Consider the following 21456-nt stretch of genomic DNA (forward strand, 5'->3'; position numbering starts at 1 on the left):
AGTGCCTGAAGACTCCTTTCTGGGGACAGAACAGGACCTAGGAGGTGGAAGCCCTTGAGATATTTTTTACAAAATAGAAATGCCCGGTTCATCAGCCCTTCTTCTCTCCTTTTTCTTTTCTGGGCAAACTGCCATCAAAGATAGCTTGTCCTTGTTTGAGGTCCTCTGTTACTCCTTCGTCAAAACTTCAGACCTCAAAAGCACTTTCAAAATCAACTTACTTCTCTCCAGTAATGCCCTTGAGTTAAAAGGTTTTACAAATAAATCATTAAGCACCTAAATATTTCACACGAATGTACATCACTCAAGTGACATAGGGTTCTTGGGGAGGGATCTTCTTTTCAAAATCTTTACATTTTTTTAAAATCAAAGGTCTTTATTTCTTTATCCACATCTGGAGCCAATTTATATTGTAACAAACAAGTGCACACTGACAACAATAACTCCACAGTGCGCAACTACTCAGTCGGCCAAATGCCAACATTATAACCCAACTCTTTAACCATAACAAAATAGGTAATTCACTTTCAATGCTTATGACAGACGTTAACTATCAAAGGGGGGAAAAAGATTTTGTGAGGAAAGCCAAATTTGTTTTATACAAGGGATGGGGAGGAAATAAGGTCCGAAATGCTCAGGAAGGGAAAAAAAAGTATGCATAGGAAATTTAATGATAAATCCTAAAGCTATAATATTATCCAAAAACAAAAAGATACTTATCTCTCCAAAATGAAGGTTAAGAACCCCTCATCAACTCGAGCTATGGTGGAGACACCACAGAAGAAATAGCATCAATGACATCTGGAGTCCTTCTCTCAGAAGTTGAGAATTATGAGAAAGGGTAAGAGCTCAAGCTTGCAAGGAGTATGATTGCCAAAGAAAAGGCACCAAGGGGCTCAGTCTACCAGTTAACAGTGTGTGGATAGGATCAGATAAAATGTTGTTACCACTGGTGCAACCACAGTCTACAACTGCAAGACCAGCTTTGGAGCAAATTAATTGGAAAAAAAACTTGGAGGAGACATCTCAGGAAATATATATAACTGAAAGAAAATTCAAAAGGACCATAAAAGGTTGCATCTTTATAAACAACAGATGTGAAGCATCATACATATTCTGTAGAAAATGCATACATTCTGAAGACTATGTGCCATTAAGTATCAGAATTTCAGAAGTAATGCATACAAATTGAAAGAAAACAACCCTGTAACATTATAAGAATGTTTCAAGAAACTAGACATGAATGGTTGAAAACAGGTTAACATCAGCTCTACAACAATTGAAATTTGGAAGAAAAAGTACTTTGCTTCAAGGAGAGTCACAAAAGGGAACCTAAACATGATGGTTACTGGGCTATCTCTATTAAGTCAGTAACTCTGTGATATAATGCTAAGCACTGTCTATTTCAATCAAACTGCAGCTAAAAAACACACACAAAAAACTGTGGTATTAGAGAAATCAGGGGTAAGCATACAGTAACCTGGGGGGGGGGGGCAATCGTGAAGAAGAGCATCCCTAGGTGACTCCCACTGTGGGGGAATTAGAACAAAGTAGCTGCTGCACTTCTTGTTTAGGGAAGAGGAAAAAAGGTCACAGCAAGGCTGCCCCATATGCAGAAAATCTCTTCCACTACTTTCTGGTTAAGGGACTACTTCTGAGGTGATAGAATGCATCTGCTCAGTTTGTCTGCTAGCATGGTGGATTTCCCCTGGGGTGTGCATTGCTAAAAGAAAGCGGCTGGAAGACACTGCCCATTGCCAAACCCTTAGTGCTTCTTGAAAAAGTGGGTATGACTTGGTTCCTCCTTGTTTGCTGATGTACCAAACCACTGATATATTACCTGTGTGCATTGCAATTGTCCCTGAAGAAAGAGATTCCTGAAAGGCTTGCAACACTAAAAGCACTGCTCTCAATTCTAGAACATTGATATGCAACTTGGCCTTGTTGGACGGACCACATGCCTTGGATTGTCTTTCCCAGATAATGCCCCTCACCCTATCTGGGAAGCATATGTGGTCACTATGACCTTGGGTTGAGTAGAAAGAAACAACCAGGGTTGAAGAAGTTGATCCGACTGGATCCACCACATCAAATGTTTTTTGCATGAGTAAGTAATTCTTATTGGAGCAGATAGGGGCAACTGTAGAATGGACCACTGAGATGCCAACATCAATTGAAGAATTCTCATGTGAAACCTTACCAGAGGTAGAAGGGGAATAGCCACCAGCATCAATCCCCGCACTTGTAGGACTAGGTGGGCTGGAACAGTAATACTGCAAAGAATTTTGTTTACTTGCAATCTTAAGGTTTGAATCCTAGAAAGAAGCAGAGAGGCCACTGTCGATCTTGTGTCTGTAAGTACTCTGATGAATTCTATGCGATGAGTTGGTTGAAGCTGAGACTTTTCAAAATTTATGGTTATTCCTAGAGAGGTATACATTTGAATTACCTTTTCCCTTGCCATGATGAGTTGATGCCTGGTCGTGGTGGAGATGAGCCAGTCATCCAAATAAGGAAACACACAGAATCTGTGCAGTCTGAGGTGACCTGCTACCACTGCCATACATTTAGTGAACACCCTGGGGCTGTGTTGAGACCAAAGGGCAGCATTCTGAACTGGTAATGACTGGCTCTTAGCCGGAAGTGAAAAAATCTTGTGGACCATCTCTATCTTTATGTTATAGTACACATCCTGGAGATCTACTGAGCACATCCAATCATCTTTTTCCAGAAAAGGAAGTATAGACTGAATCATGACCATCCAGAACTTTCTTTTCTGAACAAAGTTGTTCAGGTTGCTGAGATCCAAAAACTGGTGTTCAGTCTCCTGTCTTTGTTGGCACTAAAAAGAATCTTGAGTAAGTTCTGGATCCTTCCTGGTCTGAGGGGACTCTTGGATGACTCTTTTGATTAACAGCTGGGTGGAACATAGTGGAGCTTTATGGAATTTAAGTGAAGATTGGAAAATGGAATACTATATCCTCTGGATATGATCCTCTGCACCCAACTGTCATTTGTTGTTTCTAGCCAGCCTCTCTGGTGCAGTGATATGCAACCCCAATTGCCTCCAGAGGGGGACAATCAGGCCTCCTTTCAGGAGCGCTGAAAGGGTTTACCAAAGAAAGGTTCTCTGGAACCCTGATGTTGCAGGCCTCCTCTGCCGAGAGGATGGTGTCTATCATTTTAACTTTCCCCTCTGCCTCTGGGGAAAGACCTCCATGTGTGTTCTGGAAATTCCCTGCAAATTTTCTGAACCACTTCTTTCCACCCTGTCAACGATTCCTTGAAAATGATCTTTGGGGGGAGGTGAATAAACATACACCCATATCAGAAAGGGTCTTTCCATGTTTCTCACACTGGGAAAGTGTTTACTTTGGGGCCATAAAAATAGGATCCATCAAAAGCATCATTGACAAAGTAGACTTAAAAGGCTCCTCAAAATCACATAGATGCTGTGAAGATTGGGGAAGATGGGTGAAGGCTGCCAGCCTAGTCAAATAGAATTTGATACATAATTCTGTCATTTGTAAATATAAATGTAAAATACAGGCTTGTTTCTTAAATGAAAGAAAATACTGTAAAATGGGAACTTCAAGACTGTAGCAACTTTGCCATCTTCTGTAAGAAAAACTAAGCCAAGCATTTCACATCTGTTCTTTTGAAGTTAAAATTATGTCTTGTATACCCTTTGATCTAGATAGTGGTGTCGAAGAGGCCAGCTGAACACATTCTTTCTATTGTTTTAACTTAAGGAATAATTACTAGACTGTACATATGAAATGTCTTTTATTGTTGTAGTTTCCTGAGCAGGTGTTAGATTGTTAAATAATGTAGCCTGTTGGCCTGTGAACTCCAGACTAAGTGTCAAAATTATGTAATGTGTATACTGGGAAAACCTAAGTGTCAAAATGATGTAATCTGGGGGGGGCCAGCAGAAATGTTAGTGATTTAAACTATTGCTGAGAGAGAGACTGTAAGCATTTTGATCTTGATATCCAACTCTCAGCACTGCCTTATGCTTGCTCTATGAAAGTAAGTTAATTTAGAAGTATGTTTTCTTGTAGAAATAGCTAGGGCTATAAAGATTAAACTTAAGTGTTTTCTGTTATATCAGAACTTTCCTCCTGTATTGTTTTAAGTTTCTGTGTGATCTCTGAACTCTTGGATAGCACTGTGGTGTAGTCGTATTGTCTTGTGTTTTTAATTATTTATTATTGAATATTTTAACAACCTTTTACCTGTGGCTGGTTTGTGTAGAGTTAAGTTAAGTTCTAGAGTACATTGCATATTTATAGAGTTTATTGTACAAAGCCACTCTAATAAGCCTTGACTGATTAGTCACACTTACCAATTGGATAATAATATTGCACAGTAATAATTGGACACCCATTTAAGGGCCTTTGGGTAGCTGATAAGTATTAGCTGGTGGTGGCAGTAATTACTACTGTATAGTTTGGGTAAAGGGGCACAGCTGAAGAATCTGTGTCAGCCTTTCCCAGGAGTGTCTGTGAAGTTGTATAAATACTTATCTCAAAGTGTGTGTGGTGTGTCAGCTAACTGGGCAGGGACACGAACCACTGGTGGGACAGAGAGGGTACTGGAGCTTAGCTTGCTAGCTAGGCTGAGATCTGGACCCTATAGCTGTGCCAGTGGGAAGTCTTATTGGGGACCTGGGGAGCAAGAGAGCAACCAGCCCCAGACTGACTGTGATCTCTGTGTGCACTTAAGGGAAATTGTACTTTACTGTGTGTATTTGTTATCCTTTCCTCTTATATGAGACGCCCTCCCTGGTGTCAGTGGTAAGGATTGAGGCTCCTTGATTACTGAGCTGGGGCATGGCCGTCACATTGTGGTGGCAGTGGTGGAATAAGATATCCTCACTTGTGGTTTGCAGTGGTGGGATCCACTTCACATACTAATTGGCTTGTAGTGGTGAGGGTAGAGTGAATTCTGTAGCTTATGTACAGTGATCTCTGAAGGTGTTTTGTATTCTAAAACAGCCATGCAGTGAATACTCAGAGTTCAGATCACAATTGTTTTATATCTTTTGTTAGCTTAGTTAGTCAGGGTGAGCAGGCAGCATGTCAGCAGAGGAGCCTGAAAAGCTGACAAGGAGCCAGCTGGTGGAGATGTGCCAGGCTAGGGGACTGGTGCATGGAAACCTGACTAAGGCAGATCTGATTGCAGCCTTGGTTACACCTGCATCAGAAAACAGCATCCAGGAGGACAATCAGACTGGCAGTGGAGATACAATATCCTCGGAGAATGGAATCTCAACCTTTCTACGAAGGACGGTCAGACCGGCAGTGGAGATACAGTATCCTCGGAGAATGGTCAGCTCAACCTTTCTGCAGTGGACTTAAAAATCCAGCTGGAGCTAAAGAGACTTGAATTGGAGGCCAGGCGTTTGGAGACAGAGGCCGAGGATAAACAGCGTCACAGGAGGCATGAGAAGGAAATGCTGACTCTTCACCAGAGTCATGGAGGTAATGGGGAAGGGAGTAACTGTACCCCAGAAACACAACAGGTCAGTAGATTTCTTCTGCAATTTAAGGAGGGGGTAGTTTTGATGGTTTCATTCATATGTTTGAGAGGGTATGCAAACAACATAGTGTTGACCAAAGGCTCTGGGTACAGTTCCTGACCCCCTTACTCCATCGGAAAGCTGTAACTTGTATATCACAAATGCCTGACTCTGTCTGTTTTGATTATACTGCTGTAAAAAATGTCTTATAGAATGTTTTAAGCTAACACCTGAAATGTATAAGAAAAAGTTTTGTGAGCACAGACGCAAGGCAGATGAAAATGTATGTGAATATGTTGCTGAACTGAGCACTTATTTTCATAGCTGGGTGAGTGGATGTCAGGTCACCATTTCTGAAGGGTTGGAAGATCTTTTGGTGAGGGAACAAGCCCTTAGCACTTTGCCTGAGGACATGAGGATCTGGTTAGCTGATAGACAATGTGCTACTTCAGATGAGTTGGGGAAGAAGGGAGACCTATACCTGGCAAGCATGGCAGCTCTGCACAAGAAGGGGACCCCCAGTACTGCTCATGGGTCTAAAGGAACCCATGGTGGGCAGCACAGACTGCCCCAACAGAATCTGCCAGTAGCAGGGGAAGCCATTAGTCCAGGTACATGTCCAGGAACTACGGTTAAATGTTTTGAAGGTAACCAGTGAGGCCATGTGGCATGCAGGTGTCCACGGAGGCAAGGTGGGGAACCAAAGGTGAGGGAGCCAGTAAGTGGGAAAGACAAAATGCCAATCGTAGATTGTCTTGAGACAACAGGGGTATGGAACTACCATCCTGCAGATGTCCTGAGAGGGAAGGATTTGGATGAGGCAGTACCATGCACTTATGTAGTTACACGCAGTGAGGCTAGGAGACAAGCATGTGGTTCTGGTAGCCTGGGGGGACCCAGATAGACTGCATACTTGCAGCCAGGACTGCTGAGGTGGTTACTTCAGGGAGGGAGCTACTCTGTAGCAGTGAGACTGAAGGTGAGCCACAGCTACTTGTGGGTACTAATGTTCCCTTGGACAGGGTAACTGCAAAGGTAGAGGTGAGAAGTAGTACCCAGGCTAACAGTGAGGCACCGCTGTCAGAGGATGCCAAACGTCCAGTGGAAGGGGAGCTGGGAAGGGTTACAAGGAGAGAGTTGAGACAGGCTCAGCTCTCAGACCCTACATTGCAAGGCCTGAGGCAGGTAGCTAGGGAGGCACCTGATTCTCAAGGGAAGGGGGAATCTGTATACTGGGACAAAGGGTTACTATACAGAGAGTGGACCCCTGAGGGAGGGCTAGAAGGTGAGAGAGTACAGCAGTTGGTAGTGCCTAGAGCCTACCGTCTGGCGCTTCTAGCCATAGCCCATGATATTCCCTTCACAGGTCATATGGGCATAACACATACAAAGAGGCATATTATGCAGAACTTCTATTGGCCTGGAATTTCCAGAGATGTAACAGGGTACTGCAGGACATGTGAGCAGTACCAAAAGGTAGACAAGGCAGGAGACAAGGTGAGAGCTCCTTTGATGCCTTTGCCTGTGATTGAGGAGCCATTTTGGATGGTAGCTATGGATATTGTGGGTCCTCTGAGTACCCCAAGTTCCACAGGGAAAAAGTATATACTAGTGGTAGTGGATTATGCTACACAATACCCTGAGGCAGTGGCTTTGTCCTCCATTGAGGCAGAGAAGGTGGCACATGCTTTGTTAGAGATTTTCAGCAGGGTAGGTTTCCCAAAAGAAATACTGACTGACCAAGGTGCCAATTTCATGTCAGACCTGCTGGCTTGTCTGTGGATGTCCTGTGGGGTGAAGCACATGAAGACCACCCCCTACCATCCCCTGACTAATGGTCTTGTTGACAGGTTAAACTCTACAATCAAGTCCATGTTACAGACATTTGCAGATCAGTTTAAGAGGGAGTGGGACAAATATGTGCCCCATCTGTTGTTTGCTTACAGAGAGGTTCCCCAGGAATTCACAGATTTTTCACACTTTGAGTTGCTGTACGGGCATAGGGTGAGGGTACCTCTAGATTTAATTTGAGAGGAGTGGGAAGGTGAGTGTGAAACTCACAAGGAGTCTGTTGTGGCATATGTCCTAAACCTCAGGACAAGGCTCAGGGAACTCATGGGCTTGGCCCAGGAGAACCTGGCAGAAGCCCAACAACAGAAAAAGGTGTGATATGACAGGAATGCTCGAGCTAGAGAGTATGCTGTGGGGCAGCAGGTAATGGCTCTCATTCCTGTCAGACTCCACAAGCTGTAAGCAGCTTGGGAGGAACCTACAAGGTGGTAAGAAAGGAAAGTGATGTTAACTGAATGGTGGAACTGCTAGGCAGATGGCAGGGGCATAAATTGTATCACATTAACATGATGAAACCTTACCATGATAGGGAGGCCCTTGTGTTGAGCATTTGCAATGGATTGCAGGAGGAGTCTGAGGGAGATCTGGGGACTGATCTCCTCAGTGAGGCTCAGGCTGACACCTCAGTGGAAGGGGTAGCAATGTCCCAGCAGCTATCACCTACTCAGGTTCGAGAAATCCGGGCAGTGTTGCAGGAATTTGGGGACGTGTTCACTGAGAAACCAGGGTGCACTCACCTGGTGCAGCACCACGTGGATACAGGACCCCAAAGGCCTAGCCCCTTATAGGGTGCCTCAGAGAGTCAAACAGACTTTGAGGGAAGAGATACAGGAGATGTTGGAACTAGAGGTGATTCAAGAGTCCAACAGTCCCTGGGCCTCCCCAGTGGTGCTGGTGCCAAAATAGGATGGCAGCACCAGGTTTTGTGTGGACTACATGAAATTAAATAGTCACACAGAGTCAGACTTACCCCAAGCCTAGGATAGACGAGGCCCTAGAGCAGCTGGGTGGTGCTAAGTATCTTACAACCATTGATCTTACCAAGGGTTACTGGCAGGTGCCCTTGTCTCCCAGTGCTAGAGAGAAGTCAGCCTTTGTGACACTTTTTGGCTTGTATGAGTTCACAAAGATGCCCTTTGGGATGAAGAATGCCCCCGTTACTTTCCAGAGGCTGGTAGATAATATCCTAGCAGGAGGGTTTGCCCTTGCTTACCTAGATGAAATTGCCATCTACAGCCATTCCTGGAAAGAGCACCTTCAGCATGTCAGGGAGATGCTGGGCAGACTACAGAAGGAGGGTTGACCATTAAGCCGAGCAAATGTCAGGTGGGTATGGCAGAGGTCTCCTACCTAGGACATAGAGTTGGGAGTGGTAAGATAAGGCCAGAACCTGCCAAAGTGGAAGCTATTCAGGCATGGCCTGCAACTGTTACCAAAAAGCAGGTGAGGGGATTCTTAGGAACAGCAGGGTACTATCGAAAGTTCGTCCCCAGTCATAGTACCATAGCTGCTCCCCTCACAGACCTGACAAGAAAGAACAGGCCAGATAAGGTAGTGTGGACCCCAGCATGTGAGCAGGCATTTCAGAAGCTTAAAGAAGCTTTGGGAGGACCCCCTGTGTTAGCCAGTCCAGATTACAGCAAAGAATTTGTTGTGCAAGTGGATGCTTCGAACTATGGGGTGGGTGCTGTACTTAGCCAGATTTCTTCAGACGGGGAAGAGAACCCAGTGGGTTTTCTCAGTCGTAGGCTCCAGCCCAGGGAGGAATGCTATGCAGCCATAGAAAAGGAATGTCTAGCCATAGTGTGGGCACTGCACAAACCTCAGCCTTATCTGTATGGAAGAAAATTCACTGTTATGACAGATCACAACCCTCTAACATGGTTAAACAATGCCAGTCAACAAAATGCCAAGTTGCTAAGATGGAGCCTAGGGCTGCAAGCATATGATATGTCAGTGCAGCACCACAGTGGGAGTAGAAATGCCAATGCAGATGGGCTCTCAATACAGGGAATGGGGTGAGTTACCCTCAGATAGACCTAACCCTCTCAAGCGGCGTTTCTCAAGGGCCACTTGAAAAACTACTTTGAGTTCTCCAGGGGAGAAAAGATGTGAAGATTGGGGAAGATGTGTGAAGGCTGCCAGCCTAGTCTAATAGAATTTGATACATAATTCTATCATTTGTAAATATAAATGTAAAATACAGGCTTGTTTCTTAAATGAAAGAAAATACTGTAAAATGGGAACTTCAAGATTGTAGCAACATTGCCATCTGCTGTAAGGAAAACTAAGCCAAGCATTTCACATCTGTTCTTTTCAAGTTAAAATTATGTATTGTATACTCTTTGATCTAGATAGTGGTGCTGAAGAGGCTAGCTGAACACATTCTTTCTACTGTTTTAACTTAAGGAATATATACTACAGTTACATGTGAAATGTTTTTATTGTTGTAGTTTCCTGAGCAGGTGTTAGACTGTTAAATAATGTAGCCTGTTGGCCTGGGAACTCCAGACTGTCAAAATGATGTAATGTGTATACTGGGAAAACCTAAGTGTCAAAATGATGTAATCTGGTAGGGCCCAGCAGAAATGTTAGTGATTTAAACTATTGCTGAGAGAGAGAGACTGTAAGCATTTTGATCTTGATATCCAACTCTCAGCACTGCCTTATGTTTTCTCTATGAAAGTAAGTTAATTTAGAAGTATGTTTTCTTGTAGAAATAGCTAGGGCTATAAACATTAGACTTAAGTGTTTTCTGTTATATCAGAACTTTCCTGCTGTATTGTTTTAAGTTTCTGTGTGATCTCTGAACTCTTGGATAGCACTGTGGTGTAGTAGTATTGGCCTGTGTTTTTAATTATTTATCATTAAATATTTTAAAAAACTTTTACCTGTGGCTGGTTTGTGTAGAGCTAAGTTAAGCTCTAGAGTACATTACATATTTATAGAGTTTATTGTACAAGGCCACTCTAATAAGCCTTGACTGATTAGTCACACTTTCCAATTGGATAATAATATTGTACAGTAATAATTGGACACCATTTTAAGGGCCTTTGGGTAGCTGATAAGTATTAGCTGGTGGTGGCAGTAATTACTACCGTATAGTCTGGGTAAAGGGGCACAGCTGGAGAATCTGTGTCAGCCTTTCCCAGGAGTGTCTGTGAAGTTGTATAAATACTTATCTCAAAGTGTGTGCGGTGTGTCAGCTACCTGGGCAGGGACATGAAGCACTGGTGGGACAGAGAGGGTACTGGAGGTAAGCTTGCCAGCTAGGCTGAGATCTGGACCCTATAGCTGTGCCAGTGGGGAGTCTTATTGGGGACCTGGAGAGCAAGGGAGCAACCAGCCCCAGACTGACTGTGATCTCTGTGTGCACTTAAGGGAAATTGTACTTTACTGTGTGTATTTGTTATCCTTTCCTCTTATATGAGATGCCCTCCCTGGTGTTAGTGGTAAGGATTGAGGCTCCTTGATATCTGAGCCAGGGCACAGCCATCACAGACACAAACAGGCATGTCTCCTAATGGCTATGCCTGAAACAACTGCTCTTGAGGTTCTTTCTGCCATGATGGAAATAAGCCTCATATAGAAATTGGATATGGATTGCAGGGTTGCCAGCTGAGAAGTGATGGGACCTTTCACATCTTCAGACATGGATCCTGCCAGGGTACCTAAAAGCTCCTTGATCAGATCCCTCTGAAGCCTAGTAAAGTGTGCCAAGTAGTTCAGGAACCTCAAGGCAAAGGTCGCTGAAGTATAGACATGCCTCCTGAACCTGTCCATCACTTACTACTCCTTGTTGGGGGGATGGACAGAGGTACTCTCATCAGTGAGTTCCTTTTTGCTGGCTGCTGCCACAACCATGGCATCAACTGGTGAACCTTTAGACCAAAAGGGCTTGGTTACTGGTGGGGACATGATCTTGTCTGGTTTCTTTGGAATGTGCTCATTGGTGTCAGGTTCTTTCCAGGCCCACTGTGAGACTAATTTTAGGAGCTTGTCAGGAGGCGGGACCAACCAGGAAGTAGACAGGCCAGTATCAAAAGCCTCCAGTAACACTGATTCCTGTGACAAAGGGTTACTGGACTTCCAGCCACCTCTATGTTTTGAGATCTCCAAAATGTCTCTGAATGAGACATCTTCAGGAGGTGACCATGGAGACCCCACACCCTCATCAACATCTGTGTCCTGAGTGACTGATTCAGGGGAATCAATATGCTTCCTCTTGCATGACCTCTTCTTAGGGACTTCCTTGGTGGGAAACTCCAGGGAAGTATCAGAAGAGGTGGGAACACCCTTGTGTAAAGTCTGGGGTTTTGGTAACAGCTGTTCCTGTAGAGAAGTTAATTGAGTGTCATGGCACAGAAGCGGGGAGGAGAAGATGTAGGATCTGAAGGGAAAGGCATCGTCTGAATCTGAGGAGCAGATAAAGCTCTCTCCAGTACCCTGAAAGCAGATTGTCCCGGAGAGGGGTAAAGACTCAGATCCGAAAAGATAAGCCTCTGATTCGTAGTCCCTCGCTGCTCCAAGGTTATACACCCCAAGGCCAAAGTTGGACCTAAACTGAACATCTCCGAGACTCTGAAATACAGAGATGGCTCAAAAGTTCCTGGAGTCAAATGCTGCACCTCAGATCCAATGGGATAGAAACGGGTCTGAGAGCTCTCCAGAGTTGACTGAATCAAAGAGCTCAGAGCAAGTCTCGGATCTGAGGATAGTAAGGTCCTCATATCCGAAGAAGGTGGAGCCGGACGACTTGGATCCAATGGCTCTGAGACCTGGGCTGGAGTCAGAGCAGGAACTAACAGAGGAGGGGTTTCTGATACTAGGGCCTCCTGACCCAATAGGGTAGGAGCAGAAAAAGAGACAGACTGGTTCTGCACCAAGAGCAACGTCCTCGCTAGCCTCTCTACATCTTCATCAGTTAGCCTCCTGGTTGAACAGGTAGACAAAGCAGACGGGGACTTAGATCTTTCCAAAAAAGGAAGATGGCATCCTTGATGATAAAGGAACCACTGAAGGAGAATATCTTGTTCTGGGTTAAGGTAGAGGTAGGATCCGAGGTCTTCGGATACCATCGGATCAGAGGGGGAGTGTTTCAACTTTGTCGGCTTCGATATGAGAGCTAGATCCAAGAATTTAGGCTTCTTCCTCATAGGGTCCGGACTAACTGTAGGATCCGAAGATGGCCTTTTTACTGATTTTTCTGATTTCTTTTACTGATTTTTCTGATTTCAATAAAGTAGAAGAAGAATGGGAGATGTAAGAGATACCTTTTTAGCTTTTTCTCTCTCTTTTTCTTTGGCTGGTCCAGATAATGCATCATCAAAGGATGGGGGTAGAACTCATTTTAGTATATTAGTCTATTTCAGAGCTCTGCCAATGCTCTTGGGTTAAATGCATGGCAGATCGTACAGCTCTCTTGTAGGTGACGAGGACCTAGACAGAAGACACGCAAAATGTGAGCATCTGAAAGAGGAATCTTCTCTTCATATTTTTGACACTTTTTAAACCTTGCAGGGCTTTTTCCTTTGTCAGCCATAGTTTCAGTACAAGAAAACAGCAACAGAAAAATATATATTCAAAGTTATTTAGAAGAAATCTTTTTTTTTTTTTTTAGAAAGATGGAATGAAGGAAACAGAAGAAGGGAGGGAAATACCAACAATGGTATTTAAGGCTGCAAAGAATGTAGAAGGATTGGGATTACTAACAATAGTAATACAGAATACCAGAGAGTGGTAAGGGTGAAAAAAGCAGGAAGAAGGTTAAATTTCAATTATAAAAACAGAGGAAGAAATTCAGAAAATTAGAGTAAGTAATTTGACTACTTATCTACCAATCGCTTGAGAGATCAGACATCCATGTCTTATAGCTGGAATCGGCAAAAAAGGTCTGAAGTAATGAGGGGTGATGCATTCTGGGTAAGGGTGTAGCTCGAGAGTTCAAGACTGCCACGAGTTTGTTTAGTGGCCAAGTTGGATCCGAGGGGTCGGATCTGAACTCATCAGTGAGGCCGAAATTAAAACTGACAACATCAGATGCTGTAATTCAATTTCCTAAAGGAGTGGATATCATGTGGTTTCAACTACCATGTTAAAATTATTAATCATCTAAAAAAGAGCAAACTTTCTTTAAAATGTGCTACATTTAAGTCAACCAGCTTCATTAAACTTTCATCAGTCATTTTTAGATAATTTGTGGAGGACCCACTTGTAACTGCTTTCTACACATGTGGCTTTAAATGATGTCCACCATTACTTCTAGTCCAGATTTCAATGCTTGAGATAAACATGCTTCCCTCATCAATGTCAAATATTTGTACAGCCTTCTTCAGTATCTTTGAAAGGACAAGACTTTCATGCATTTTGAGCCTGTCTAACATTTTGTCACCTGTCTGCTTCCATAAAGGGTGACACTTAATGCAAAAAAATGTTTACATTTGGGACATCAGTGAGGCCAGATTGAATTAGTTTAGCTTTAGCCATCACAGCAAAATTCTCAACTACTTCTGTTTCAGGTTACCTAACTACTTTTCAAATACAACTTTACAACTTCCATTTTTGTTCTGAACACAGAAATGTTACTCTCATGTTGCCATCATGTGGCTGCAAATTTACATGAATCATTTTGTTAATTCCCAGGTCACCACTCACTGCCTGCATTCCCTACCTCCTTCTTTCCACTTTCTACCTCAGGGTTTTTTTTTATCTTCCTGGCATCTTGCTTTTTGCTTATTTATTTTCTAATTGCCTCTTCTCCAGTTATCTCTTTTTTATAAATATTTACATTTCATCATTTTTTCTGATTTGCCTACACTAAATTCTATACTCAGAATTAAATATTTCTTTCCCTTAGGACTAGGATCTCATACTCTACAGGAACAGAAATAATTTATTGCAAAGGGCTCACTAACCATTATCTCTGTTCTGTGAAAAACCCAGAGATTCCACAGTCATATCTTCTAAGTCTTCCCTCAAATCAGTCTTTGATTGGTTTACAGGGCTGCCCAACTGTCATGAGTTGGGATTTTATACACAATACCTAAAAGTCCACCACCTCCATCTCACCCTCTAAATCAACCGCAGCCAGAAAGTTTTTTTTTAATAGTTTTGTGTATGTTCTTCCAAATGATCTAAAAGCTAAATGTTGTCTTTTGATGATTTTTTTTGTTATAAAGGTAAGGCAACAGTAGTAAATTATATTCCATACACTTTGTAATTCCTTAAAACCTCTTGTAAAAATAGGATAATGGGATATATGCAAATGTCCCCTTAAAGACATCAGGTGTTTCAGCTATGTGGCAGTTAGGAATGCCCATGTTTTTTTCTTTTTAAGTCTTTTAATGGACAGTTTCAGGCCAATAAAGCTATGTCCCACTAGCTGTGGACATGCATGTTTCAGTCTTCTTATGACCTTGTCAGCACAGCATAAGTGAACTGTTTGGCTAACCTTTAGAAACACAGGGTTGTCGTACCCAGCTGATGTCCATAACCATTACGGTGTCTGCAAAATATCCCATCTAACAACTAAATACAAGATTAAACAGGACACACAGTTAGTAAAAACATTACAAGAAAATCCTAGCCAAGCTAGAGTTTTCACTGTTTGATTCCTTAAAACCTTTTGTAAAAGAGGATAATGGGATAAATGCAAATGACCCCTTAAGGACATCAGGTGTTTGAGCTATATGGCAGTTCTGAAAACTCATGACCATTTTTCTTTTTAAGTCTGTTAATGGGCAAATTTAGGCCAATACAGCCAAACCCCACTAGCTGTGGACATGCTGGTTTCAGTCTTCTTATGACCTTGTCAGCACAATGTAAGTGGACTGTTTGGTTACCTTTTAGAAACACAGGGTTGGTAAACACTACCAGGACAGAACAGTTACTTTTTTGGCAGAAAACAAACAGAATAAAAAGCAGATTAAAGCACTATTCCAGCCCACAAAACCAAAACAAACACACATTTTCCCACAGAAAAAATGCATTCAGTTACTTTACACCACTTTTAAACTGACAGACAAAAATGAGTGCTCCTTTTAAAAGTATGTTACAGTTTCAAGACAGTCTTTTAAAACACAACACTGCTAGCTTTAAAATAGCTTTCCTGAAGAGGTAAACAATAAAACACCAACAAAATCAAGAAAATGGAAGTCCCCCCCCCCCAGAGGGAACTTAACTGGTCAGCAAAGGAAAGCACAAGCCGACTGTCAATCCTCAAAAGTCTCAGAGGAGCACACTCGTCAGCAGCACTAAACTTCTGAAGGACCCAAACTTATCTTTTAGACAGCTCAGCTTGAGCTGCCTGGTGCGTGGAAGGTGCCCTGATGCTTTGGAATCTGGCTGACTTATATACTTGGAAAGCTATAACCTCATATAGCTAAGGCTACTTCAGCAGTGATCAATATGATGAATGTACATCCATCTATCCATCCATTTTACCATTTCCTTAGTCTGTCACTAAAATCAGGCATAACATAGCACACAAGACTTGCTACCAATCAACAAAAGCTTTCTCTCTAGTAGCAAAATGGTAGTTTATGATCTTTGTACTGTTTTCTATGCTGACAAGGGCACGATCTGAATGTAGTACATCTTCTTGCATGATTTTATATGTTATGAATTTATATTTGTTATTTTTATGATGTTTTTCATAATTTAATCAGCAAAATTCAATCTAGAAATATAAATAAATAAGTAAATAAATACATGACAAGATATACTGGTGCATTTAAGCGTACCATACGAAACCAGTTTTTAAATGCAATGAGGTTTTCCATGACAATGCTCAAAGAATAATTCAATGAAGTATAAGACTGGGTTCACCTGTACTGGTGATTTCTTATCTTGCAGATTTGGGCGAACACTTCTGAAACCCTTTGCTGCTAAAGAACTGTTGATATCACCATTCAGTGTTCCTCTGAGGTCATCATTGTAAGATCTCCAGTTATCTAAGGAAATGATTTTGGAACAATTTATCAGCATATAGTTGCAAAACAAAGCAGATACAGAATGTTGCCTCATTTACTATAGACACTGCTTCCTTAAGTAAAACATAAAAATGCTAGAGACTTATGGAAAGCAAACATCTGAAAAAGCACATATCAGGTGACGGGGGTCAGTGATATTAGAACAATTAACACTGAGATAACCAATGTAAAATCTTTTTAGTAACATTCAACTTCTTGAGTTTGAGCATGGGGTTGTTAGAATAAGTATGATGAGGGCATACAAAAGTAAACCTTATACACAAGGGAAGCATGAGGAATGTGCTGACTGGGGCAATAATTGAATTTTTGTCAGAATATTTGTCAATATTCATAATTATATGATGGATGACTGTTTGTTTGTATTCCCAATAAATCCAAATATGATTAAATTCTTCTTGTAACTTGCCCAGATACTTTATTAGTATTACATTCTAAACAAATTTCAGAACACTTAAAATCTGCTTGTGCATTATACTCACATTAGAGTATTCCATGTTCATGTTAAATGTTTCCAGCTTACATTCAGTGAAAATGTTTTTTCCAACAGATTTCTGGCATTATTTTCACTGAAGCCAAGGTACATTTTTAACCTTGCCAGACCTTACTTTTTGCTTGTTGTTTAAATTCTAGCCATTGTCTTTGTGGCTTGGTTCTTCACTGTTTCATTCCAAACCAATCATTCAAAGGTACTGATAAAAAGGCCTTCCAGCATATAATCTTCTTTCCTAGAAGGACTGCATTCTTTTCCTTCTCTTGATGCTGTCATTGTAGTTTCTAGAGCCAGCATACCAATGTTCCAGACATAATAAACTTCTGTTTGTTTAAATGGAATTATACGGATTAGCTGATCAATGTACCTCTCTGTTTAATTGTTCATGCAATTCCTCTTTTCCTCAGAAATTTATATTATTTTAATTTTTCTTCCCATCACAGTGATTGACTATTAGAAAGCTTACTGTTATGTCACTCTAATTCATGCTTTCATTTTTTTTAACTGACCAAATGACATGTTTTGACGCAGAGCTTGATGAGTCCATCTTAACTGATGTACACATTGCTAATAACCCATCAACCTGAAATGGTAACATGCTGAATTCTGTACAAGTACTAGGATCTATTATTGGGAATATACTGCATAAATAAATATTTTTGAATGTGCCAAGCCACCTATATCTTCTCATCCCTGATAGTTAATTATTCAAACCTAAGACAGTACCAACCCTGGCAAAATTAAAATAGCTTATTTTTCCACAAAAAGGCTTTTTTTCCCTCAAAAGTTGTGCTCAGGAATAGAATAATTAAAACACTGGGAGTGAAAAGGAGAACAGAGTTTTGACCTCTGACAAAAATGCAGTTACTGATGCATTCACTTCATTAAATGGGAGGGATTAGCCTATTTTTTTTAATATTTATACTATTTATTCAATTTCAGCATTCTAAAATTTGGGTTAGTCCATTTATTTTGGCAAGTTACAATTTTGGTCTTTTGTTTTGAGTTGGGAATGCTTTGTGTAGCTGTGATTTAATTTACTTTCAGGAAAACCTTTCCTCTCTCAGTGTGCCTGGCATATACAATGTACTGTGCCTCAGTTCGGGGCTGTGACTGAAAGCATGCTCATGTGCTCTTTTGCTCAACTAGTTCAGTCAACCAGGTTAACAGACATTCAATAAAACAGTTAAAATGCCTACTCTGTTTTTACTGGGTTTGCCTAATTTCATCATGGTGAATACAGAATGGCAAACTGGAAGGTAGCAATTAAAAAAAAAGTACCAATTCTGCTTTTTATGAAAAGTACTTATGCTTCACAATATAAGAAGAAAAATAAGGGAACTAGTAAAAAAGGCTATTTTATGAAGAAATCTGAAGTCTCAAAAAAACTCACATTATTAAGTTAGGTAATGCCCACAGACACCTCAGGTAAGTACCCTGTCATACTACAGATGCAAATGAAACTAAATATTAGAAAAAAAGAAGTTATGAATTCACCATAACGTTCCATGTTTGTTGTCCTTGATCTCGCCTTCATTCTTGCTGGCTGGGTTCAGAGCCTATCCTCGGCTCCGACTCGGATGTATACTTTAGCTTGACAGCTTTTACTAGCTAGAGGCTAGCCCCTATCCCAACATGCCTAGCGGTAGTTACCCAGATCTCATTTGTGATAATCCAAAACTAGACTATGCAGGTAAAATTTACTATATTTTACATATAAGAGAACACCTGCATATAAAGATGGAAATAATCAGTAAGAGAAAGAAGGGGAGACTAGGTCTAACCAACTGGTATGGTAAAAGAAAACTCAGCCAGTGTAGTTAATAAAAAGAACTCCTCTCATTTCTCTAGGAAGGGGGAAGGAGGGTGGGACGTAAGAAGGAAGGTGAGATCAAGGACAACAAACAAACTTCTTTATGTTATGTTGTCCCTATCTCACCTTCATTCTTGTTGGTTGGGACCACATCCCCAACACCTGTTTCTTGAGTGGCTCACTGGAAAAAACTCTTCAGGATTGTGGAACCAAAGGATGCCCTGTTCCGGGAGGCCACATCTACTTTGTAATGAGTGATAAAAGTATAAGGATTAGCCCATGTAGCTGCCACAGAGATCGAATCTAAAGGCAGTTTGGCTTGAAAAGCAATAGAGGTAGCCAAGGCCCTAGTTGAGTGTCCTTTAATTTTGTTCTGCAAATCGTAGATATAGGTGATAGTGCCTGAAAGCCACTTAGATAAGGTCACTTTTGAGACTGAACAACCTTTCTTATTCTCTGCAAAGGATATAAACAATTGGTCAGATTTTCTGAAGACCTTGGTCCTGTGTAAATAAAAACGTAACTGTCTATGAATGTCCAATAGATGGAGCTTATACTCTGCCTTGTTGCCATGATTGGGGAAGAATACAGGAAGCTCTATGGATTGATTCAAATTGTACTCTGAACACACCTTGGGTAAGAAAGAGGGGTTGGTTCTGAGAGAAACCCTTTGTGGAAAATCAAGTACGGTGGACAAAGAGATAAGGCCTGTAATTCTGAAACCCTCCTAGCTGAGGTAATGCCAGTTAAGGAAAGGGTCTTCCATGTCAGAAATTTCAATGGACAAGAAGCAGCTGGGGGGGAAGAATCAGAGGCTCTAAAACTAAATTTAGGTCCCGGCGGGAGAGGTTCTGTTATTGGAGGTCTTAAGAGGGTAGTACCTCTTAGGAATGCTTTACATAGCCTATGGGACATAATGTTAGAGCCAATTTCTACCACATGGAAATTAAAAATGGCAGCCAGCTGAACCCGATAGTAGCTGCTGCTGCTCCTCGCTCAAAGGTTTCAGCAAGAAATTCGAGAATCTTTGAAATGGGTGCAGTAAAGGGATCAATCTCGTTCTTGTTTGCCCAGCAAGAAAACCTCTTCCGTTTACTAGCATAAAGTTTCCTTGTTGTGGGTTTATGGGAGGAAATCAAAATGTGTTGAACTGCTGGGGAAACATCAGGAAGCCTGGCTAAGACTGGAAGTGGAGAAACTAAGCTGTCAGCTTGAGAGTTTGGATGGAAGGGTGGAGCGCACCTGACTGATGCATCAGGAGATCTGGAACTTGGTCCAGGATCCAAGGCTCCCCCTGCAGATAAGGCCAAAGGAATGGGAACCATATCTGATGAGGCCAGTAAGGGGCAATGAGGATTAACTTGCAACCCAATGACTGTGCTTTCTGAAGAGCCTTTAGGATTAGAGGGAATGGTCGAAAGGCATAAAGCAGTCCTGGGGCCAATCTTGAACAAGTGCGTCCCTGGGTGACTGTCCCGGTGGTGGGACTAGGGCAAAGTAGCTACTGCACTTGTTGTTGAGATGGGTGGAAAAAAGATTGCAGCATGGCTGGCCGGATTTGTGAAAAATCTAGTCTGCAACTTCCTGTTTCAGAGACGACTCGTGTGGCATCAGAATCGGCCTGCTGAGCTTGTCCGCTATCAAGTTGGATTTCTCCGGGATGTGTATTGCAATCAGAAAGCGCTGGGAAGATATCATCCATTGCCATACTCATAGAGCCTCTCGACACAAGGGATAAGACCTGGTTCCACCCTGTTTGTTGCTGTACCCTACTACTGACATATTGTCTGTCTGAATTGCTATAGTCCCTGTAGGCAGAGAGTCTTGAAGTGCTTGCAATGCCAGAAGCACTGCTCTCATCTCTAGGACATTGATGTGCAAGCGGTACTCATGTTCCTGCCAAGTCTCTTGAACAGACTGTACCAGATAATGCCCCCCTCCACCCTATCTGGGAAGCATCACTGTGGCTATAGGTTGGGGGTGTTATAAACAGTCTGTCCATTGACACCAGAGCAGAGTGAAGCCACCATTATCAATTCTTCTTGCAGGACTCCGTAATCAAAATCTGATGTGACACTGGTAAATCCTGGAATGACCATTGAGCAAAAAGGAGCCACTGCAGAATTCTCATGTGGAAATGTGCCATAGGGACCAGAGTAATTGCTGTAGCCATCGAACCCAAGACTTTGAGGACAAATCTTGCCTGAATTCTCTTGTTTGCCATGAGGATTGAAACCTGACGATGAATGGTTGACACCCTTTCCTGAGGCAATTTTGCTATCATGGCCCTTGTGTCTAAATCTGCCCCTATAAATGTAATATACTGACAAGGCAACAACAAGTCAGACTATTCATATTTTATGGTGATGCCTAGTTGTGTACAAATGTGAATTGTGGAGTCCCTTGCCTTGATAAGTTGATGCTAGGTAGTGGCAGTGAGGAGCCAATCATCTAGACATGCAAACACCCGGATTCCTAGATGCCTCAGGTGAGCTGTAACTACTGCCATGCATTTGGTGAACACCCTGGGGGCTGTGGTGAGACCAAAGGGCAGAGCTCTGAACTAGTAATAACTGGCTCCCAGCCGGAAGTGAGGATACCTCCTGGATCACCTGTCCATTTTTGTGTGGTAGTATGCATCCTGGAGATCGATAGAGCACATCCAATTGTCCTGACCCAAAAAGGGAAGAATGGACTGCAGTGTTACCATCCAGAACTTTGTTTTCTTGACCGATTTATTCAGCCTGCTGAGATCCAAAATGGGCCTCCAGTCTCCTGTCTTTTTTTA

At 42.1% G+C, this 21456-nt stretch overlaps 1 protein-coding gene across 2 annotated transcripts in view; it reads right to left on the reverse strand.

Moving 5' to 3' along the window:
* Positions 1–21456, reverse strand: part of SORBS2 (sorbin and SH3 domain containing 2) — a 3647154-nt gene that overhangs the window by 2224031 nt on the left and 1401667 nt on the right. For both annotated transcript variants that reach the window (XM_044062620.1, XM_044062621.1), the window contains one exon: positions 16202–16326. In XM_044062620.1, coding sequence (XP_043918555.1) covers positions 16202–16326 — 125 coding nt within the window. The remainder of the gene's footprint in view (positions 1–16201; positions 16327–21456) is intronic.

This window comes from Protopterus annectens, chromosome 2.part1 (assembly GCF_019279795.1).
Source record: "Protopterus annectens isolate FY-2018-M chromosome 2.part1, PAN1.0, whole genome shotgun sequence".
NCBI lineage: Eukaryota > Metazoa > Chordata > Ceratodontiformes > Protopteridae > Protopterus > Protopterus annectens.